Here is a 24,509-nt window from a genome sequence, read left to right as displayed (position 1 = left end):
ACTGCATCTCCTCAGGACAAGGAAGCATAGCCAATGGGGATAATTATAATAATAATAATAATAAAATTTTATTTATACCCCGCCCTTCCAAATAGATCAGGGCGGCTTACAGAGTGCACCAAAGTGCAACAATATACAAATTAAAAACAGATTAAAACAACAACAGTCCATAAAAACAATAAAAGACCCCATTAGCCCAACCTCACGGCCACGAGAGAGGAGGGAGGCCCACAGGATGTTTAGTCGGGGAATGCCTGATTAAATAGGAAGGTTTTAAGTCCCTTCCTAAATTGGGCCAGGGTGGTAGATGAGCGGAGCTCTATGGGCAGCGTGTTCCAAAGGGCTGGGGCAGCTGTGGAAAAGGATCTTCTGGCCGTAACGGCCAACCTTGCCCCAGGCACCTTCAGGAGTTGCTGCCCAGATGTTCTGAGGGTGCGAGGCGGAATGTACGGGGAGAGACGGTCCTTCAGGAATCCTGGGCCCAAGCCATTTAGGGCTTTATAGGTAATAACCAACGCCTTATATTGAGCTCGGAAGCGAATAGGCAGCCAATGGAGATCTTTAAGCACAGGTGTTATATGGCTGGTCCTGGGAGCACCAGTGACCAGCCGTGCTGCCATGTTCTGCACTACTTGGAGCTTCCGAGTTTGGTATAAGGGTTGCCCCATGTAGAGTACATTGCAGAAATCCAGTCTCGAAGTTACCAGAGCATGTACAACAGTTTCAAGGTCCCTCTGGGCCAGGTATGGGCGCAGCTGGCGAATCAGCCGAAGCTGATAACAGGTACTCTTGACCGTCGCATTCACCTGAGCAGTCAGGTGAAGGGACGAGTCAAGAAGCACCCCCAGACTGCGCACGGAGTCCTTCACGGGGAGCGTGACCCCATTCAGGACAGGTGGAACCACCGCCATTCCTGGACCAGGGGGACCTATCACTAGTACCTCCGTTTTCTCTGGATTAAGTTTGAGTCGGTTTTCCCTCATCCAGCCCATTACTGACTCCAGACAGGCCACGAGAGGAGAGACGCCATCCCCAGTCACTGCATCAGTCGGAGACATAGAGAAAATAATTTGGGTGTCATCAGCGTACTGATAACCCCGCGCCCCATGTCTCCGGATGATCTCTCCCAGCGGTTTCATGTAAATGTTAAATAGCATGGGGGACAGAATGGCTCCTTGAGGGACCCCAGTTTTAAGGGCCCGCTCGCTGGAGCACAACACACGTGCCCCTAACATCTGCCCATCTTGTAACGTCCCAGAGAATTTATTAAACGGAACCACTGGAGCACAGTGCCCCCAATTCCCACCTCAGCCAGGCGCCCCAGAAGGATACCATGGTCTATGGTATCGAAAGCCGCTGAGATGTCCAAGAGCACCAACAGGGACACGCTTCCCCTGTCGATGCCCAGACGGAGATCATCGACCAAGGCGACCATGGCCGTCTCAACCCCGTGACCCGCCCGGAAGCCAGTTTGAAATGGGTCCAGATAATCCGTTTCATCCAAGACCGCCTGAAGCTGGATCGCAACCGCCCTCTCGATCACCTTCCCCAAGAAAGGTAGCAGCGAAACAGGCCGATAATTATTATATACCAGGGGGTCGAGGGAGGGCTTCTTTAGGATCGGTCTTACAATGGCCAATTTAAGATCCGATGGAAATCGCCCATCCCTCAGAGAGGTGTTAATTATCCGGCGTAACAAAGTCGTTACCACCGGTCCCCCCTGGGCCGCTAAACCAACGAGGGCAGGGATCAAGAGAGCAGGTTGTTTTCCGAACACTTCCGAGGATCTTGTCCACATCATCGGTACTCACCAACTCAAACTGATCCAGTGTAACATAGTCCGCGGAGGCTCTGGACACTTCTACCCTAGGCTCTGCACTAACGTCGGCGTTCAGACCTTCGCTTATGCGAGAAGTTTTATCCACAAAAAAGTCATTAAAAAGGTCACAGCAGGCCTTAGAAGGTTCAAGGATCTGGTTCAGGGCGGGAGGGAGCTGAGTTAACTCCCTGACCACCCTGAACAACTCTGCCGGACGTGACTCAGCGGACGCAATACGAGCACCATAGAACGAATTCTTTGTTGCTCGTATTGCCTCTCCATAGTCCTTCAACAGCCGGTCTAGGAGAGTCTTGTCGTTTAAGCGAAGGTGTTTCCGCCAACGGTACTCTAGTCGTCGCAGAACCCGCTTCCTCGCCCGGAGATCTTCCGTATACCAAGGCTTACGATTGGAAGCGGGCCTGAGAGGACACTTGGGAGCGATTCTGTGTATAGCCCCAGAAAGACCGGTATTCCAGATACCGGTAAGGGCATCAACAGAGTCGCCGTCAATTCCAACCGCGAGCCCCTCTAAGGCTTCTTGGAACCTCTCAGGTTCCATCAGCCTTCGAGGGTGGACCATCCTAACAGGTCCACCACCCCCGGGGGGGAGCTTGGTATAGCCCTTGATTTTCACCTCTACCAGGAAGTGATCCGTCCATGACAAGGGGGAAATATTAGCAATTTCCGCCCACGGATTCTCCGCCTCCGAACAGAAGACCAAATCGAGAGTATTACCCGCACAGTGCGTAGGACCCTGTATCAGCTGGGACAGGCCCATGGCCGCCATGGTTTCCATGAATTCCCGAGCCGCACCGGATGGAACATAGCTGGCGGTGAGGGAGATATTGAAGTCACCCAGGACAAGAAGCCTGGGCGTCTCCAACACCAGCTCAGCGACCAGCTGTGTCAGCTCGTTAAGGGAGTCCGCTAATGCACGGGGTGGCCGATACACTAACAGAATCCCTAGACTGTCCCTAGCCTTTAGGGTCAGGTAAATACACTCGATATAGGAGGTCTGTCGGATGTGGTTCCTGGTGAGGGACACGGGGTTCCTATGTCGCTAGGCCACACCCCCCCCGCCCACCTAACCTGCGTTGGTCCTTCACCGAGAACCCGGCAGGAAGGGCCTGAGCCCACACAGCATCCCCTTCAGGCCCAAGCCAGGTCTCGGTAATGCAAGCCAGGTCACACTTAGAGTCCTCCAGGAGATCCTGGAGGATGTGGGTCTTGTTATTGATGGACCTGGCATTGCACAGGAGCAGCGACAGGGTTTGTGGCACGGTTGGAGTGACCCTCAGGTCCTTCTGGTTGGGAGAGGGACAGGAAGGCGTGATAGATATGATACATCTATCACGCCTTCCCCTGGAACGGAAGTCCCTTCTCCCACCGCCATACCTCCCCCTGCCCCACACAACCTCAATTGGAGCCCCGCCCACCAAGGTGTTATCCCCGGCCCAGGCATCCCCCGCATCCCTATCCTTCCCCCACCCTCCTATGGCTGTTAATGGAGCAGGGGTTAGCCACTGTAGGCATCCCCTGCTCCTAAGGCTATTCTAGCCTCCCACACCCTCTGAGGCTGCGCAACTGCGCAGCGGCGGAGTTCCCAATGTCCGTGGGCGGCACTCCCGGGGCGGTGCGCAGCTGCGCACCTTCGAAACCACCGGGAGGAGGCCGCCCGGCGACAGGCACAGTCCCAGCAAGCGGCGGCGTCGGCGGCACGGTGGTCCCTTGGGCGAGGAGGCAAAGGGGGGCGTGTCCAGGAGGGCCGGTTTCCCGGCTTTTGTACCCGCCTCTCTCACAGGCGGGCTCCTCCCAAACTTTCCCCCAGCTGTTTTAAAGAGCCCCTCTCGCACCTGGCCGCCAAACGCCAAAGCCAGGCCGAGCCCAGAGTCTCCAAGGGTCCCCCGGCGCGGAGTTCCCAATGTCCGTGGGCGGCACTCCCGGGGCGGTGCGCAGCTGCGCACCTTCGAAACCACCGGGAGGAGGCCGCCCGGCGACAGGCACAGTCCCAGCAAGCGGCGGCGGCGGCGGCACGGTGGTCCCTTGGGCGAGGAGGCAATCTGCTTGGTAAATATATCCTTAAACTCCAAGGTACAACTCTTCAACTATCTCATCAGACACCCCATAGTGAATGTGTTTGCCTTACAGTTGTCTCCTTCCCCAAACCTATGGATTTGATCTTTGTTAATTCACATGTGCCTGTTTTTCATAACAAGACACTGCTTAATTTTGACCTCTTTTATATATATCTAAAGTTGCCTTGGCATTGGGGAAAAGGAGCAGCAAAACTGACCTGTGCTATTTCAGAACCTTCTGTTTAGGGAGTTGCAGTCCCTAAACATAGGAGAACTTATCCCCTTCTTGCCCTACACTAATGTAAACAATTTAAATCTCAAAGTGTTTTACTCATTCACTGTGACTACACTGTGCCCTTGTTGGAATCATGCCATCCTATCCTATTCCATCTTTGATTAAGTTATTTCAGTAACATTATGATAGGGATCTACACATACAAAGCTTGGAGTTATATTCTATGTGTTTTATTTACCACAATTTCATGCTGTACAGGTTATATTGTGATTGACATATATAGATTTGTGTGTACACATTCCAAGTTAAATGTACAGAGATTAGTTAGGCAGCATGTGCATGTCTACCACATGTGCAATCTGTCCATATGTTTTTATACATCTGTGATAACTGATTCATGGAAACATGCTTGTGAGGTAGTTAAAGAATATTAGGCTGTAACTTGGTAGATCAGGGTGCTACTCCCCATTGAGCTATGAAATTCACTGGGTGTCCTTGAGCTAGTTACTCTTTCTTAACCGTACATATTTCACAGAGTTGTTATGAGGATAAAGTGGGGAGGAAGAGAACTATGTGAAGAAGATATAGGATATAAATGTAACTAATAATAGCAAATGTCTGCACCAGTTGATTGTTTCAAAAGCTTCACTTATATTGCAAAGCCATAGTTCATGTCATTAAAATATTTGGAATATTCCAAAGAACAATTCTTCATTTCCTATATGTAACAAGTGCTTATTCTTTATAATAGCTATTCACTTCATTTTTCACTTCAATTTTTTATCACTTTTTATGTAAACATTGGTTGTAGACTAAGGAAAATTTTCTTAGACACTGCAACTGCTTTCTGTATACAGGAAGAGCAAACATTTTAGTTTACAGTTTGTTGTTGTGTGCCTCCAAGTAGTTTTGAACCTGTGGTGATCCTAAGGTGAACCTATCACAGGGTTTTCTTGGCATGATTTGTACAGAAGGAGTTTGCCTTTGCTGCCTTCTGAGACTGAGAGAGTGATTTGTCCAAGATCACCCATTGGGTTTTCATGGCTGAGCAAGAATTTAAACTCTGGTCTCCAGAGTCCAGCACTCACACAGTAATGTGAATATAATCTCCTAGTTGCTGTTTTTACAGTTCTTTGGTATTATGTTCTAGACTATGGAAACAATCCATCCTTTATTGTTATATATAATATAATTATACTAATATTATAATTGTTTTTGAAAGATCTACGTTATTACTTAGATGCTGTCCCTTCTTCATGAACTATAGCATAAATATTGATTTGCAGTTCTGTGCAGGTGGAACTACTAACTTTGCATTTTCACCTTCTAGGTGTTTGAGGAAATCTGTGAGAGGCACAGTGAGAACACAACGTCGCCGGAGGTCAAAGTCTCCAGTACTCCATCCTCCCAAGTTCATCCACCACACTACCAAATTGCCATCTTATAGCCAACCACTGCACAAGAACCTTCTCGGCACTTCTGATAGCAACTGTGGCCTGGTTGTGCCAAGCTCAAATGAATTTTCCAACAACAAACAGGCCAGTAGTACTCTCAATGATGTTAAGAATCAGCAAACAGGTGCCAAACATTCTGTGATATCCATGGTTGCAGTACAGAAGAACACACCTGAAAATGGCTCAACAATTCTAAAGGCCACAGATCTTTCTGATTTCCAGTCAGTGTCTGAGCAAAATAAAGAGAATCTGTGTGCATGTGTGGACAAGACCTATCAATGTAAGCATTGGCAGGACATGAGAATGTATATGTTTTCTGGCCTACAAAATGCTCTTCAATCTGCAACTGAAAAAGCAACACACATGCAGGACAATTCCCAACTTTTGCCATCAAGAATTCCCTCCTGCTGTCTTAGGTCTTGCTCTGAGCAAGCCAGGACTCCTGTGGATGATGTGACCATTGAAGACCTTTCAGGGTATATGGAATATTTCCTTCATATCCCTAAGAAAATGTCCCACATGGCAGAAATGATGTACACCTGACAGCAGTGGGATCTGATGAGCAAAAAATGGTCACACTCCCATCTAAAAAGCCATGGGTCTCTGTGCTTGTAATAAAGACAGTGCACTGCAAAAGTCTTTTTGTTTTTCATGTTCTATAATTTAAAATCAAAGTAAATATCAAATGTCTTCCAAAAGCTGAAGACAGCAAGACCATGAATGATATCTAAGCAAATCAGCTCAATGTATTAGTAGTCTGGATTAATTTATTTAAAAAAAAATTAAGGTTGGTGAGCTGCAAAACTGCCAAGTTGGTCCATAGGAAGATGAAAGCCTGTGTTTGGTGTCGAACATTGCACTTGTTGTATTTTCTGGTGATAGTTCAGAACTCTTATACTTGACTCACAGGTTGTGTAGCATGTGGCCACACAGATGTTGGTAGACAGCAACTCTTATCAGCACTAGCTGACATAGCCAATGGTGAGAGATTATAAGAATTAACAGTCCCAACATCTGGAGAGCCATATGTTCCCCAGCCTTGTTTTAAGCTACAGAAATGCACAGTAACCAAATTTTTGTTTCTTCTGTCTATGTCTCTAGTATTTGGATCTTCTCTGGAAATTTAATTTTATTGTCTGGGATGCATAGTGTTAACTGCCAACTAATTAATGGATTATATTGAGAAAAAGAACTTTCTTTACTGATAGAACCAAATATCTATCTTTCCTTCTTAGCAGTTGTTTAAATGCATCATGAAAATAATTGTTGTGATAGCATATTTTATAGGAGTATGAATCCCACAGAATAATTTAATCAAAGTTTTATTTCTGATTGAATAATAAAACATCACAGTCAAGACCCTTTCAGTGACCACTAGAGGCCAGACATGCTCTACATCTGTATTGGATATATCTTGTCTGGGGATGTAGACAGCTGCTCTCTTTGAATTCTGCTGTTTGAATACTGATTTCACCAACAGGGATTCAGCCAAAGCCAATTTTGTGTTTGGAAATCTGCATACTTCAGGACTTTGAAAAATGCATCCAGAAAAGCACACTTTTGAAAAGTGCAAATGGGAAAATTCATCCATGCAGAGAAGCAGTCAAACAATGTTTTCGTAAATGAGTGGATGTGTGCAAAGAGTGTATGCCAAAGAAAGGTGGACTCACATCCACAAAAAAATAAATTCCACATATCATCACAAACTATACTTAACAGGTAGGGAAAGACAGAAACTTACTTGACAGATGTATACATTCTTAACCTTGACCAGGAAACAATTGACTTGGCATTGTGTAGAACTCCAAATTTCAAAAGGTTTTATTTGCATGAAATGTTACTCCTGAAATTCACTGAAATTCCCTTTTCTACATGATTACTCAAGCGAGAATCTGTGTGTGTTGAACACCTCTAATACAAATCCACCATAAAAGCCATGTCACATGCAGAGAACATATCCAGTTCCTTGTAGAATGGGGGCCAGTGGCTAAAGATTTCAAGATATGTGTTCATAAGCTATTTTTTGAGGCCTCTTGCAATCTGCAATACATACCACCTGTACTATGGAAACATTCTATTCTGTCACATAGGGAAACAAGCACCCAAGAAGAAGCTGCTTTAGGATGGATTTTTCCCTTACAAATGAGAGATAAAATCTACTTGATAATTGTTTCACTGTTTTGGTGAGATAATGCCTATAGCTTCTCTGTTGTTGTGGTAAGAAGATGGCTATAGCTTCTCTGCTAGACAAATGATGTCCTTTAGAATTTGGAATTTTATCTTGAGCTTGAAAACTGTGGCATAGTCTCTGACAGAGAATCTGGAAGGTTGTTTAGTGATTTCTTCAAACTAAACTTGTGGGATGAAACATAACTTTACTTTTGTTGTGAGAGTTGTGGGATGTTGATATTTATCCCTTTATGAAGCATGTCTAAATCCCTCCAGAAGCAGTATGGATTAGCTGTTTGCTGTCTGGGAAATGATTTTACATATTGTCTCGCTCTTTAGTTCTTTTAATTCTCTTTAACAGTTGGAAAAACTCGTGATACATTCTTGAAGCTTTGCACTCACATATAGACAAATGCATGCTGAATGATATTCAATTCACTCACTTTCTATGCTGTCCTAAAAATCCAATTGTTATCCTTAATTCGAACAGACTTTTTGTAAATCCCACTGGTGTGGTGGTTCTACTCTACCTGTAACTAAATTTGACTTAGGCAGGAATGGGAATTGTGTAGCTCCTCAAGTATTAAACTACAAATCTCTGCCCAGTACAGCTGGTGGTGAGGAGTGCTGGGAGCTGCAGTTTAACCCTATCCAGAGAGCATCATGATTCACTCTTGTATTCTAGGTCATTGCATTTTAACAGCAGGGAAATTCTTATATTACTGGCAAAAGTGTGGAGGTAGAATCCTAGAGTTGGAAGAGCCCACAAGGGCCTTCCAGTCCAAGCCTCTGCCATGCAGGAAATCTCAGTCAAAGCATACCCAACAGATGGCCATCCAACCTCTGTTTAAAGACCTCTAAGGAAGGAGACTCCACTACACTCCGAGGGAGTTTGTTCCACTGTCGAACAGCCCTTACTGTCAGGAAGTTCCTCCTAATGTTGAGGTGGAATCTCTTTTCCTGCAGTTTGTATCCATTGTTCCGCTTCCACGTTCTAGTCTCTGGAGCAGCAAAAAACTAACTTGCTCCCTCCTTTTAAAGAGGTCTTACTACAGTGTCTGCCACATAGTTCTCCACATCACATTGCAGATGAAACACCAAAATCCATGGATTAATAAGGCTTTGCAGGCAGAGTTTGTTTTAGACTAGAATTCCCAGAATCCTTGTGGCCATACCGGCAGAGTTTTTCTAAAGGCTACTGTCTCTAGGATAATTGAGTCACAGCATTATAGTAAGTCCTTTTCCCAGCACATAGAATGAAAAAGACTGCTGCAAGCTTCCCCCTTTGTGTTCCCATTCCAAGTAGCCCACCCTTAGCTCAGTTAAACAATTCTTAAACAGCACTGAGATTTTCTAAGGCCACTAAGGGCAGAGCAGAGTACTTCCTCTTGTGATGTTATCTCCAGACAGGTCATCACAGCAACTATCAAAGTGCCTCAAGCACAGTCATGACAACAGCACATTCTCTCATTCATTGCCATTCATTAGACTGTGAACACTCTTAGCACAACTTTTAATGGAACAACTTTGTTTTCTGTTGCTCCAGAGATTAGGACACAGCAATGGATGCAAACTACAGGAAAAGAGATTCTACTTCAACATTAGGAAGAAATCCTGACAGTAAGAGCTGTTCAACAGTGAAACACACTCCGTCGGAGAATCATGGAGTCTCCTTTGGAGGTTTTTAAACAGAAGCTGGATGGCCATCCGTCAAGAGTGCTTTGATTGTGTATTCCTGTATGGCAGGGGGGTTCAACTGGATGACCCTTTAGGTTTCTTCCAATGCTATGATTCTGTTTACTGAGAAGTCCCCTGCAGATGTTCAGGGTTACACAAGCAACCACGCATAGGACAGATTACATGTTGCCTGTTACTCCAGAGAAACTCAACTACAATCGCCATCTTTTGTTGTGTGCCTTCAAGTCATTTCTAATTTACAGTGACCCTAAGGCCAACCTTGAATCCCTGTACTGGGAGGAAGGTGGGATATAAATCATGATCATCGTCGTCATCATCATCAGCATGAGGTTTTCCTGGCAAGTTTTGCTCAGAGGAAGTTTGTTTTTGCTTTCTTTTTTCAAATTCAAATTTTATTGCTTTTGACCAAAGGTCATTGCACAGCACAACAATACAACAATACATATAACAATATAACAGTATAAAAATACATGTAAATTATATCTAAAATGCGGGTATCTCATATCTGGTACAGAATTTCTAAACAAAAAAACAAACAAAAAAACAACAATTGTCATTATGCATTAAAAATTTTGTCAAATATAGTCATCGCCTTCACAGTTTATGGCTATCCCTGTTATATACTTGTTCCTGATTTTTTTAGCTGCTAAGGCAAACAAAGCTACTTTCCAGGTTACATATTTATTCAGGTCCAGTAGAAGATGAAAAATCATATGCTGGTTTCTATTATCGGTGTAATGAACCTTTCTCTTGGTTCTGAGGCTGAGAGACTGTGATTTGCCCAGGGTCACCCAGTGGGGTTCATAGCCAGGATGGGAATCAAACCCTGGTCTCCAGAGTGGTAGAATTCAAAGATATAGCTATATTAGTCTGTAGAATCAGTATGTGGAGAGATCTTGTAGCACATAGTTTTTTGTGGGTTTTTTGGACTATGAGGCCATGTTCTAGAAGAGTTTATTCCTGACGTTTTGCCAGCAGCTGTGGCTGGCATCTTTCTCTGAAGATGCCAGCCACAGCTGCTGGTGAAACGTCAGGAATAAACTCTTCTAGAACACAGCCTTATAGTTCAAAAACCCCACAAAATCTATGGATGCCCGCCATGAAAGTCTTCGACTTCACATCTTGTAACTGAAAGAAACAGTCTCAAAGGTGCTACAAGATCTCTCTACATCTTGGCCTCCAGAGTCATAGTCCAACACTCAAACCAATATGCCACACTGACTCTCTAATAGCTGTTTTAGAGTCTAATTTGGTGCACTTTTGATTGATAGTTCCAAGGGAACTGAAGTGGCACAGTCTGATCATTTCTTTAAAAACTCCCCACCTGGCCAATTCTTGGGGGAAAGCTCAAGCTCCCTCTGCCTGCTCCCTCCCATTCTAGGGCACTATGCATAGAATAGTGCATCTGGGAAGAAATCATAGCTCTTTGAGACACAAAACTGCATTGGTGGTGGCCATAATCTCCAACTGTCCCGGCTTGGCAAGGGCTGCCTAGATCAATCCCCAGCAAAGCTCTCAGCCAAGTAAAGCATTCAGCAAAGCTCTGGTGCCACAACTAGTGACAACTATGGAGCCATGGTGGCTAAAGTGGCACCAAACAAGATTATTCCTGAAGTGGATGCAGGAACTGCTGGAACTCCCCCCCTCCCATTCTCAACAAGATATTTGGGAATTGTAGCCCAATGGTAGTAGCGACGTATTGCAGTCCAGTGCGGTGTAGTGGTGTGAGTGTAGGACTATAACTGGAGGCCATGGTTCGAATCCAAGCTTGACCATGGAAACCCACCAGGTGACCTTGGTCAAGTCCCACCCTCTCAGCCTCAGAGGATGGCCGTGGCAAACCCCCTCTGAAGAAACCTGCTAAGAAAACCCCATGAGAGGTCCACCTTAGGGTCATCATAAGTTGGAAATGACTTGAAGCAATGCACAACATCACCAACAACAAAATCCAAATGTGTACAGTCCTGTCCCCTAAACTCTGACCACCTCCTCCTCCTTTTTAAAAAATGTTTATTTGTATAGCGCCATAGGCTTTCCATAGCGCTTTACAAAGGCGAATAAACAACAATCCCAAATAGAAACAAAAGCCTGCCCACGGCACACAATCTAAAACCACAAACAAAATTGTAAAATTAATAAAATGTTACTGTAACAGGATTTAAACAATACTATAAAAGTATAAATTAATACAAATCATGTGGTTATAAAATCATGGCAAAAGTTGGGAGGCTTCTCCTCAACAGAAGCACATGTAAAGCTTCCAAACACACTGCAGCAATAACCCAGTCTGAGACTGCTTCAGGGGCCCTGGCGCAGGGCTAGGGAATCCTGGGCAGCATGGCACTTTGTTGTGGCCCCAGAGCATTCTCTCTGACAGTGATAAAAGTGTGATAAAGAGAAGGCTCAAGGTCTGACAAACACTCCATTCCCTGCCATTCCCTAGCATTGAGCCAGGGCAGTTCAAGCGCTCTCGGGCTGGATCATTGCTGCAGTGTGGATGCAGCCTGCCTTCAATCAGCCTCCCATTCATTCCACCACAGACTCCAATTCCCAGAATTCCATAGCCTTGAGCCAGGGCAGTTAAAGCGGTGCCAAACCGGGTTATTTCTCCAGTGTGGATGCAGCCAATTTGTGTGCCAAGCCCTTTGCAGAAAAGCCCTCTCCCCTCCCTGCTTCCCAGAGCTTCTCAAGGTGCTATTTTTAAACCTAGACCCCTTTCTTTCTTTCTTTCTCTCCTCCCTCCTCCTCCTCCTCCTTTCTTTCTTCCAAAGCCAGCTCTCTCTCTCTCTCTCTCTCTCTCTCTCTCTCTGGATCCTCCATAAAAGGGTCTGGGAAAGAGGGCTGGCCTCGGGGGGTTTATTTTAGGAGCGGCTGGAGGGATCCGATGGCCTTGTTAGGGCAGCTTTGACCTTTTTCTGGCTGCCGGAGGTGGAGAAGCAGGAGAGAGGCTGGAAGAGAGACAGTCGGAGGTGCCCAGAGCCTCAGGGTCCCTTGGCATCGCCTGTCCCATCATCCCCAGCCAGGTGGAGGAGGCTGGGCACAGCTGTAGCTGGGTGGGGGGTGGGGGGAGGGAGGAGGAGAAAGGGGGCCGGAGAGAGATTTGGAGAGAGACTGCGGGGTTCCTTTCTGTTTGGCCCCAGATCTTAAAGTGTCCCTTGGAGTGGCACCAAGGATCATATAGCCTGATGCCCTCTTGCCCTTGAGAAAGAACCCCCTGCCCTCCTTCTTTATATTCCTGTATTTTATTTACTTTGATCCCTCTTTTCTCCCAAGGTGGTGATCTTTTCCAAAAGACCCCTTGCTCCAGGGCACTTGCAGGAAGCCAAAAGGATGGGCAAGTGAAGAGAAGATATTGCCCTTCTCCTGCCTGTCTTTCCCACTTGACAACTTTTCAGAGTTTTCTTTCCTTGTTTCCTGAGCTGATAGGTTTGGGTGCAGGATCCTGGAGCTGCTTTCTTGTCCTTAGGGGGGAATCTGTCCTCCCCACACCAGCCTCTTTCCCACCCGCTTGGTTCTTCTCAGACCTGAAGCCTCCTGTAAAGACACGTCACCTGCCCCAAAGGGTGGCAAAGCCAGGGTTAGCTATGCGGCTGGGTGTTTTGCTTTCTGTCTCAATGGAGAAAGGATCTAGCTAAAGAGGAAAGAAGGGTGAGAAGAGCAAAGGAGGAGGAAAAGAGAGGAGGACAGGGAAAGGAGTGAGCACCCCTAGCCTTTGGTTGGCACCATGAGTGGCGGAAGGTTTGACTTTGATGATGGCGGAGCCTACTGTGGGGGCTGGGAAGGCGGCAAAGCCCATGGGCACGGCATCTGCACTGGGCCTAAAGGTCAAGGGGAATACTCCGGCTCTTGGAACTATGGCTTCGAAGTTGTGGGTGTCTACACCTGGCCCAGTGGCAACACCTACGAAGGCTACTGGTCTCAAGGCAAGAGGCACGGCCTAGGGGTTGAGACCAAAGGACGGTGGCTTTACAAAGGCGAGTGGACACATGGCTTTAAGGGAAGGTATGGCATAAGGCAGAACGTCAGCAGCGGAGCCAAATATGAAGGCACCTGGAATAATGGGCTGCAGGATGGTTATGGTACCGAGACCTACGCAGATGGAGGTAAGGATGGGGTGGCAAGAGAGGAACTGGATGCTAGTTTTTGGTTTTGGTGAGGTTGGACAGGGGCGCAGGGCACTAGCCGGAGAATTGGATATGTGGCTTGGAGCTCTCAAGGCTGCAGGTCATCTGAAAGGAAAGGATTCGGTTCTGATCTCTGGGCAGATGATGCTGATCAGGTAAAATAAAGTCCTTGAAGGGGAGAATATTGTAGCATAGCAATAGCATTTACATTTCTATACTGCTTAATAGTGAATTCAGCACTCTCTAAGCAATTTACAGTCTGTAAGCCAATTGCCCCCAACAATCTGGGCACTCATTTTACTGACCTACAAAAGGGTGGAAGACTGAGTCAACCTTGGAGCCCTGCAGGATCAAACTCACAACCTTATGGCTGCAGTACCAGCATTTAACCACTGCACCACCAGGGCTCCTTCCATATGCTATGGTTGTAAACCAGTGCTTCTCAAAGTGGGGCAAGAAACCATTGTAGCCAGTAGACACAAAAATATTACCACTATAGCCTGCACGTTGGGAAAGAAAATTGCTGGTCCCTCCCATAAGAAAATTTAAGTAACACTCTTCTATATGAGTCTCCAGCCTTCATGTGAATCTCATCCTAGGATATGAGAACATAATACACTGTGTGCATTTATCACAGAGGCAAGTGAGTGCTGTGCTGTAATAGATGCCGGTTTCATAGGGTTGAAACACTGCAACATTTTGATGAACAGGGACAATGACACCTGTTACCCGCCTCAGACTTCATTGCTTCTTCAGAGCTTACTTGCATTTCTCACCGCAGCCTCGGGGCAAAAGGGGATTTTCAGTATATTGTGAGCTACAGTATATTGTGAGTTACTTGTACTAAACGCCAAAATGTTTTGGAGTGACTTGATCTTGGAGAGAGAATTAAGACCCGTTAACTTTACAAAAGAGCTAACTAGTTGTTAGAATCAGTTTCTTTAATGAACACAACTAACTGCATAATTGGACTCTCCTGCAGGAGGGGAGTTAGCTATGGGAACTATCAGGATGAGTATTTGCACTGCAGAATTTACCACTATCTTCCATTATCTGGCTGTGTACACACATTGATGTTTATGGTGTGTGTAGATTTGACGTTATGGTGACATACATGCTGAATGGACCATTCTGAGTTCTCATTTTAAAATGATGTGGTATCAGACAGCTCAGTCTCACTCCTGATAAAGTTCAGATGCTGATGTCATAATGACATAAATGCTGCATTCTTTTGCAGTGCAGGATGATTGCTCACATACTTCTTAGATGTGTGGCCATCTTATAACATGCATCAGATTACTACTTATCATGATGTCTATATGTTAGCACCAGCATCAGAGGTTGTGTGCCTCTCACAACCAGTTTCTGGGGAATATTATTTGGATATCTGTAGAGAAATCTTGTAGCATTTTTGAGGCTAACTGAAAGAAAGAATTTGGCAGCATGAGCTTTTATAAACAAACAAAAGAAACAGCTTCATTTATATACTGTACCACTTCATACCGAACTAGCAGTGTCTAAGCGGTTTACAACTGTAAGCTCAGATGCATTTGGGGAAGTAGATTTAAGTGTACTTATGTCCAAATGCATATGAGGAAGTAGAGTTAAGTCTACAAAAGCCATGATGCCAACTTCTTTCTTTCAGTTAGTCTCAAAGGTGCTACAAGGTCTCTCTTCATACTGATTTTGTAGACTAACACAGCTATAGCTTTGAATTTTTGGGTGTGTGTGTAGTTGTTGTGCTCATGTCCTGCTAGTGAGTTTTCCATAGGCAATTTTGTGTTTATGTGAATTGAAGGGGGCATTATAGGCTGCAAAGACCTTGTTGTGGACTCTACTGAGATATGTTGAACTTCCTGCAAGATTCCTGCCAAATTACCTAGGCTGTGTCACAATAGCCATGAAGAAAAGATTGAGTCTCATTTCCAGATTATGTGTGAAAATATGCACAATATATTATTTCTTGGTCTCTATATGAAGTGCCTATCTCTTGTGAGATTTGCTACAATTAGTCAGAAGGAATGTTAGAACAGAACAAGTAACTTCCAGAACAGTGAGTCCAAGCCCTCCCCTGGAAAGAGAGGGTGCAAATTGGTACAGGAAATTCTAGAACTTGTAGTTTGAGTGTGCCACTCCATGTGACACGATCTCTTCAGAACAACAAGTCTCAGAGGTGGGATACACACTACCCAAAAAGGGTGGTCTCCCGCTGCCGTGGTTTGCTGCGTGAGGGAGCCGCAGCGGACAAACCGTGCAGCTCCCTCACGCAGCAAAAAGAACCCGCAAAAAGCAGGTTCTTTGTGCTGTGAGGTTGTGATGCCGCAAGGCGCCAATGGCGCACTTGTGGCATCACAAGGGCGCCGAGACGTGCGGATGCTAGGCGTCTGTCACGTCAAGATGGTGGCACCTGAATGTACAGGGCACCGCCATTTTGACACCCTCGTCACGTGCGAGGGGCGAGGGGCATCTGAAAGCGCCGCCCCTCGCACGTCACGACGGTGCCCCATAGGGCCCGTCTAGCCAGCGCCAGAATTTGTTCACTCCTGCTGTCATATCCTATGCAGAACCAAGAAGAGCGATCAGGGTGTGGTTTCTAGTTGGCAGCAGGAAGGAGAGACAACCACCCTAGAAGTTAAAAGACATTAGGCAGCTGTTCTGTTTTGTCATCCTTTATTGATTTTTTATGTAAGGGGTTAAAAAAAGGAATAAATGGGAAAACCAGAAGAGAATTACAAGTGGCAGATGTTACTATCTGGGCTTGCTGTAAACTATCACAAGTACAGGTGGATCATTCCACTATAGAAACCTTTTCTGGAAGTACCTGTAGTGCAGCTGGTAGGACTGACCAGCTCCAGTTTACTATAAGTAAATGAGTTAGGTTCCAGATTGCATAAAAGAACTGAGTACTAGATGCTCCAGAAACTGGCATTAGACACTCCAGGAATATTGAAAGACATTGGTCACATATGTATATATTATATATGTATGTATAGTATGTATTATAAATTTACGTAATATGTATAATATATAGCAGTGTGAAGATGTAACTATATATCAGGCAGCCAGAAATATGAGGAACTTATACAGGGGCCCCCAAGAAGTTAAAGGACACCGATCATCACTAAAAAGATCTAAGGCCTGTTGTGGCATACTAGAAAGAACGAAATCCAGAAAAGTGTTCTTTAGGCACTGAACGCTGTGGATATGAACGATTATATATCCAGATTGTTGCTGTCTAGATCCATGGCCATTATACAGATATGATCTGCTTTTTCATAACACTTATTTTCAAAGTTCAAAGGGAACTTTGAAATTGTAATAGAAGTATTAATCATGCTGAGATAACTGTACAGAACTAACCTGATTCAGAAATGACAGGAATAGTTATGAATCCACACACTGGTGAGAGAATTGTAATTTTTATGCTAGAGTATCACCAGCAATGTCCTGGTGCATTGCTAAAGAGGAGGAAAGCAAATCATCGGGTGGTGATGGTGAGTTCTTTAGATAAAAGTTTTTCTCAAGGGGTCTCATCCAGCTCAAGCAGGAGAAGGGAGGGAGACTCAGACAACTTTCTTTTTAATGGCAGGACTCCCATTTATTATATACAGTATGTCATGCCTGTTTTATGCCTGATCTTAGATATATGTAATAGTAGTGTGCCTTCACGTCAGTTCTGACTTATGGCGACTTTAAGGCAAACCTATCAGAAGGTTTTCTTGGCAAGATGTGCTCCAAGGGAGTTTGCCATTGCCTTCTTCTGAGGCTGAGAGAATATGACTTGCCCAAGGTCACCCATGAGTTTCCAAGGCTGAACAGGGATTTCAACCCTGGTCTTTGGAGTTGTAAGCCAACACTCAACCACTACACCACGCTGGCTCTCCAGATATGGCAGTAGCTAGGGTTGTATAAGGACTTAAAATATACTCTGTGCATGCTCAGAAACCCTCTCAGTCTATTATATATATATATATATCATTGAGAGCAAGTTATTAACTTTCTGGCTCATGATAAACACCTTCAAGACATGGTTGTGTGCATATTTCTAAGACTGTACTGGCAATTTGTGACTGCTGTGCAAATGAGAAATTAGAAAGTGAACCCATCTGTGCAACACCTTTGGCAGTTGCTGAAATGAACAGCAGCTGTTGCATAGTTCTGATAATGTTTGAAGGCAGTTATAAAGATGCTTGTCATAATGTATTATTATTTCAATTGCATATCAGTCTATACTATATTATACTATACAGTAACTATAACTTCCTTTGTCTGCTCTTGACCATTGAGTAGAGGGGGAAATTTCTTCTTCCTAATCACATAGCTTGCACGCATAAAATCATCAACTAGGATTGACTTTGCAAGAAAGCTGGAATCGCACATTTGTTGCTTAAGTGTCACCAGGCTATTTATAGGCTTTTGAATATTTGCCATCTGGACACACTTGTAATTTTGGTTCCACAAGTATCTTTCTGATTCTTTAGGAAACTGTTGCTTCCAAAGGCCCTTGAATTTCTTGTACAAAAAAAAAAAAAAAAATAGCTTCCACAGTGATTGATTGTTTCAATGAGTGTTGAAACCAGTGGGGGTAGACTGAGCAATGAGGCTTTGCAGGTGTTTATAGTTCATGCCAAGTCCTTCAACAAGAGAAACTAGGGAAGAAGTAATGGAATGTAACTACAAGGCTATCGGCTTCCCATACCCCCTCCCCATACTAATAAAATCTTTAATGGTTTTCTTTAGAAACAAATAATGTTTTGACAGTTATATTATCTGAGGAAAGCTAGTTATCTGAGACCTAGGCATTCCCTCTATTTCTGAGGTTCACTCATCAGTGCCAGAACTTATGCATCCTAACTGTGTAGCCTGGGAGATATCAAAAGGCTTGGAAGAACCCAAGAGATGGAGTGGTCCACCCGAAGGAGACATCATCCTTAATAGCTAAGGGATGACTGAACATGCTCTTAGGCCACAGAATGCTGACTGAAGGCAAAGCCCAATGTTATGTGACTGGACTTCGTCTCACAAAGTGGGGCATCCATCTCTCTCTTCCTTTATGATACCTGTCAGGTCTGCTTCACAAGTTTGCCCAATTCTTTAGCCTGTACTGGTGGGCTTGATCTGTCCCTATTCTGTTGGTAGAAACTAATCCCATCTCATCAGGGGTTGTTAGTAGGAAACTTCCTTGACTGTTAGGAAAAACTCAACAACAAGATGTAAAACAGGTTGAGTCTCCCTTATCTGAAATACTTGGGACCAGAAGTGTTTTGGGTTCAGGTGGGTTTTTTTTTGGGGGGGGGGTTGTAATATTTGCATATAAATAATGAGTTATCTTGGCGATGGAGTCCAAGTCTAAGCATAAAATTCATTTTTGTTTCACATACATTTCTATATGCATAGCCTGAAGGTAATTTTATACATAGTATATATTTTTATAATTTTGTGCATGAAACAAAATTTGTGCATATTGAACCATAAGGGAAAAAAAGTGTCACTATCTCAGCCTCCCATGTGGACAATTTTGGCATTGGGAATATTTCAAATTTTATTGATTAGGTTATTTTCTCTTATGTTTGCCAAGTGTGTGTGTGTTTGTGAGTATTTGCAGTGAATACAAACAGGACTTTGAATAGGTGGGTGAGTGGTGTACCTACTCATTTGTGCCTTATTGGACATGTTGGCCCAACTCTTTCAGGTTCTGTCTTGGATCCAGACTCCATCTTGAGCTGCATTTGCACTGCAGAAATAATCCTGAGAGGAGGGCAGTAGCAACAACCTACCTTTTAATCCCAACATTCCAGCATTTATTTACTGTTGGATGACAGAGTTGTGTACACAATCCATGTTGGGTTCCCTAAACTAATTGGATACTGTAAGTATGACAGAGAATGTGATCCCATTGCCATAGGAAGATTAAGGTTTAGTAGCTATGTGACCTGTTCAAAGGGGCACCATGTTGTTCTTTAGCTCAGAAAGCAAAATGCCCGGGACCAGTTCCATTCTGTAGTGTCTGTACTGGCCTGCGTCTTTCAGTGCAGGATGAAATTCTGTGCAAAGTTTTGTACTCTGTAAACTATATCAAGATCTCTTTTGAAAACTATGTCTCTTCCAAACTACACCGTTATAACATCCTAGCGGCATCCTATGGAAACCTATGATTTTTAGTCTATTGAGCAACTAAATCCCCTTTAGCACAGGATTCCATAGGATGCAGCAATAGTAAAGTGGTATCAAAGTGCTGTAACTGTATATATTTTGTGAAAGTAATGTGAATGAGACCTGTTTTTAAGTTGTGCCTCAGGCGGGTTACATACTGCCATTTTGGACGTCCCCAGGACGTCCAGGGCATCTCTTCTAGACACCTCTACTCCTGTTACGGACTCTGTCCGTAACAAATGGTGGCGGCTGTTCCACACAGCCGCCGCCATCTTGATGTAGCGGACGCTGTGCGTCCGCATATCACGCAGTGCTTATGATGTCGCGAGGGCGCCATTGGCGCCTCAAGGCGTCATAACTGCGACGCGAGAAGAAGCTCCATTTTGGAGCTTCTTTTTTGCTCTGCGTGGTTTGGCTGCTGCAGCTCCCTCGCAGAGCAAACAGCAGCGCCGGCAGACCGCCACAAAGTGGCGGTCTGTAACGGACCTCAGTTTCTAGTAATGTGGTCTTTTGTTCTGTACCACAAAGGACTAAAGAATCTACTGCTGCCCTGCTCAAGACACCAGTCTTCTTCAAAGTATAGACCAGGGATGAAGAAACCTATGATCCTCCAGATGTTGTTGCACTCCAACTCCTGTCAGTGCTATCCAATGTGTTTAGTAGTCACCAGTGATGGGAGTTGTAGTGCAAAAACATCTAGCAAGCCAAAGCCTGTTTTCACATGGGCCAGAATACTCTAGGAGCAGCCCAGAGTATGCTAGCTTCAAAGCTGACCCAAATTCCTCCTGTTCTCTAAGCACCCCAAAGTGATGTCAGGTGGCTGTTCATATACGTGCCTTGCTGTTCTGCCCATTGTCGCTGACATGAGTCACTCCCTCTGGAGTCAAAAACATGACATCCAGCATCGCTCACATGGCTGAGCATCTTGTTCTGACCTCAGAGGGAGTGATTTGAGCCAGCGGCGGCAGTGGGCAGCATATCAGGACATGCATGTGAACAGCCACCCAATGTCTCTTTGGATAGCTCCAGATTTTCTGGGAAGATCTGAAGCAAAAGGTGAGTTTTTAAAATCCATTTAAAGGGTGGTATAACATGGGTTTGGTGCTGAACTGGCCATACATCATCAGGACAGTTTGCACCAGAATCAGGCCCTGTATCATCTGGATTGATTGCCATGAGAACTGGGGTGGTGGCAGGGGAGATGTGTTATTTGGCCTATCCAGATGTGGCCACTGTCTCCTCTTCCCTCAGTAGATAACAGTCTATAGAAAATGTCTTCAATTCAGTCCATAGCATTTCTAGCAGGGTTCTGAGGCACATGCCTGAAACCTTGCAAATCTTATACCAGTTTGTGAAATATATAGCTACGTGAATCAATGGTCTGACTCCATATAGGGTAGTTTCCTTCCTTCCTTATCCCTAGTTAAACTCTCTTACATTCTTGTGGATGTTTCCTGCCATCCAGTGTGTGACACTTGGGACTACAAATTTACCATCCCTTTTGTTGTTGTTTCCCCCCTGCTTCTCCTTTCACTTCCACTGCCTCCTCCTTTGCTCCCTCCCACGTTCTGGGATGCTTCTCTAAGATAATTGATACACTTGGGAATTTCCTAATGACAAAGTGATTCATTAGGCTGACAGTTAAATATTTCACCCCTGGAGATCTCTGTTGCTATTTTGACTCAGTTCTCATGGGAATGACATTTTGTTTCAGAAGAAAGAAGTTGTAGTGCATATAATGGAGAACTTTCAGTCTCTTCAAAGACACCTGCAGTTGAGAATAATTTTACCTCTTTGGATGGAGGAGACTTTTACAAATAGGGATGAATATTGCTACAGATCATGGCTGAAAGAGTGTATTCACCTAGTAGGAGTCCTAGTATGAAATATTTTTCATAATAAGCATGCATGCAAGCATGTTTGGATCATTTTAAATCTTTTAACTAAACAGTTGTCCAATCTTAAATGCATTCATTGTAAAGTAGTCAACATGCACATTCACCAGGTTATCCTTAGCCCCTAATAGTTTTTCTCCTGCTCAGAACTCCAGCCAGTCTGGAGCATGAATGTTAAAGTGATATTTGGGCAGGGGTGCAATTATGGTGGTGGGGCAAAAATGAGGACATTGCCCTCAATAAGAATGGTTCTCCCCAGTTAAATTTTTATTTCAGTGTGAGCCGGATTGTTGTAGTGGTTTGAATGCTGGACTACAACTCTGGAGACCAGAGTTCGAAGTCCTGCTCAGCCATGGAAACTCACTGGGTGACCTTGGGCAAGTCACACTTTCTCAGCTTCAGAGCGAGGCCAAGGCCCTCTAAACAAATCTTGTCAAGAAGATCCTGTAATATGTTCACCTTTGCATTGCCATAAATTAGAAATGACTTGAAGTAATAAAAAAGTGCAAATTTCTAGCAATGCAGAAAGTGAGACATTAAAAATTGTTTGCACCTAGAATTCTTATCTTGACTGTTGTTTGCATTCCCTTGGTAACTTTGTCTGCTCCTTTTCTTTGGACAGCTAAGCTGTATTTATAAATGCTCAACTGAAGTTTTACGTTAATGCAGTGCTAGGAATGTAGAGACTAAAGGGAAATTTCATTAGGAGCAAACTTCTTATGGGGGGGGGGGCAATACCCTCATATTACCCCCCTTCCTGAATTTGGGGCTTTCATAAGCTGGAGGTTTCATGGTCGGAGAGTAGGATCAGGAAATTTCTTAATTCTCTGGCAATCTTCCTGTAAAATAGCTGTATGTCCTACTTTACTCTGTTTTGAGTATTAGTGATAAAAGTTCTATGTAGGCCTCCTTTTTTCACAAGTGGGGAACACACAGCCTTTTAGATGTTGCTGGGCTATAATGCCATCCTAATCTATTCTAGCCAGCATAGCCACTGGGTGGAGGCTAATGGCAGCCGCAGTCCCTGCCTTATTTGAGTATTTGGTTATCCAAATCCATGTTAAAGATGCAGAACATAGGTAGAGGACTTTACACCACTTACCAACATTTACTACCAGGTCATCTGAGTGAACAGGTTGAGAAGTCACCATTTTCTATTTTGGAGTGATGTATAAGTAGCCACTCTACCTGTCCTATATCTGATATATAGGTCGATGGATATTTTATGTTACTTCTGCCTCCCATTTCAATTCCAATTTTAATTCTGTTTTATTCCCTATGGTAATTATCTTACATACTACTGTTTAATTGTTAACTATTTTATTTTATCTGTTTACTAGTATATCCTTTAGCACATATTGTATATCTTTTAGATATATATAAGCTGTAGACAAGTAGTGCATGTTCTGGTTCTGGTGCACGCTTAGGTTATGCATATGTATTATATTGTATGGAGGTTTATTGCACCTAGTGCACTGTATTTACATTTTATATATAGCTGTGTGATACTGCTTTTTATTATGTTACTAGTATTTTGAAACGGCCCTTGGGCTACTCAATAAAATGTATTGAATTGATATATAGGAAAATCAAAAACAACAACCCCTCAGCTTTACTGTGCAATCCTGTCCATGACCACTTGGAAACAAGGACTTATTGCCAGGGTAAGGATAGCATGGCATAGTGGTTTGAGTGCTGGACTATCACTTTTGAGATCAGGGTTCAGTTCCCAACATGGCCATAAAACTCACTAGGTGACCTTGGGAAAGTCACACTCTCTCAGCCTCAGAGGAAGAGAATGGCAAATCTCCTATTAAAAATATGCCAAGAAAACCCCTTAATAGGTTCACTTTAGGGTGGTCATAACTTGGAAATTATGTGAAGGCACACAACAGCATCATCATCAACAACAACAAAATATGAATAAGACTGCAGCCCTATTTTGACAAACAGCCCTTAATCTGAGTTCTTTAATCCAATATAATACTAGTTCTTTGATCCAATATAAAACTATGAGAAAGTTTCAGGAAAGGACTGTTTCCTTTCCCTTCCCATCCTTCGTAAATGTCTCCTTGTAACCTAGGGAGGAGAGTTTTTAACCTCCTGACCTTTCCAATCTTAATCTCTCTTCTGAACACAATAAATTGTTCAAGGCTCAAGCAGGCTAGTTTTCTTCCTCTTCCAATCTCCTTTAAAAAAAAAAACCTCATCAGCCCAAACCTTCAGCATTTCATAAATTCTGGAAGCTTCTGATGCCAAAATACCTGTCACAGCACTGGAACTTTTTTTTTAATTTTAAATATATTATTTTACAAGCAAATGTATTTTTTATCTTATTTAAATCTTTTCCTGTCCTACATGTGTTTTACACCAGAATGCTAACTGCTTATAACTTTACCAGAGCACTGTTTCTAAGAGAGGGAAAATGTTTCTGAAGATATTTTTACTCCTGAACCTCTTCCCTGTGGGAATTGTTAAAGCACTATTAAAAATTAATGAAAAAAGCTGATTTAAACCAATGTTCCATTCAGCCCAGGGCCCTTTTGCACTACACACTTTTAGTTCTATGATTCCACTTTAACTACCATGGCAACATCCTATGGTATCCTGGGGTTTATAGTTATGGGACACACTAGAACTCTCTGGCTGAGAAAGCCAATTGCTCTTTATTAAACTGCAAATCCCAGGATTCTACAGGATGTTGCCATGGGAGTTACAATGGAATCAGAGCTCTAACTGTATAGTGTGGAAGGCCTCCTGGTCTCTTCTATCTGCTGCTCTTTCAGTTCACAAAAACGTTACCCAGTACTGATGCTTTTAATTAGAGATACCAGTAATTGAGCATGGGATCTTCTACATACCTGATATGTGCTCTCCACCACTGAGC

General features: G+C 44.0%; 3 protein-coding genes across 12 annotated transcripts in view; 2 read left to right on the top strand and 1 right to left on the bottom strand.

Annotated features, from left to right (window-relative positions):
* The window catches only part of LOC121927688 (oxidative stress-responsive serine-rich protein 1-like), a 22,576-nt gene extending 16,357 nt beyond the window's left edge, over positions 1–6,219 (top strand). For all 7 annotated transcript variants that reach the window (XM_042461516.1, XM_042461517.1, XM_042461519.1 and 4 more), the window contains one exon: positions 5,460–6,219. In XM_042461516.1, coding sequence (XP_042317450.1) covers positions 5,460–6,126 — 667 coding nt within the window. In that variant the 3' untranslated portion in view covers positions 6,127–6,219. The remainder of the gene's footprint in view (positions 1–5,459) is intronic.
* Positions 1–24,509, bottom strand: part of GDAP1L1 (ganglioside induced differentiation associated protein 1 like 1) — a 434,104-nt gene that overhangs the window by 108,727 nt on the left and 300,868 nt on the right. The gene's annotated exons all lie outside the window — the stretch shown is intronic.
* The window catches only part of JPH2 (junctophilin 2), a 107,037-nt gene continuing 94,838 nt past the window's right edge, over positions 12,311–24,509 (top strand). For 2 of the 4 annotated variants that reach the window (XM_042461505.1, XM_042461502.1), the window contains exon 1: positions 12,534–13,553. In XM_042461505.1, coding sequence (XP_042317439.1) covers positions 13,175–13,553 — 379 coding nt within the window. In that variant the 5' untranslated portion in view covers positions 12,534–13,174. Of the gene's footprint in view, positions 12,474–12,533; positions 13,554–24,509 lie in introns of those variants that run through there. The other 2 variants (XM_042461504.1, XM_042461506.1) reach the window with 2 other exon arrangements.

The sequence above is a fragment of the Sceloporus undulatus genome, chromosome 4, assembly GCF_019175285.1.
Source record: "Sceloporus undulatus isolate JIND9_A2432 ecotype Alabama chromosome 4, SceUnd_v1.1, whole genome shotgun sequence".
In the NCBI taxonomy this organism is placed as follows: Eukaryota; Metazoa; Chordata; class Lepidosauria; order Squamata; family Phrynosomatidae; genus Sceloporus; species Sceloporus undulatus.
This window is presented reverse-complemented; position numbering and strand designations above follow the sequence as displayed.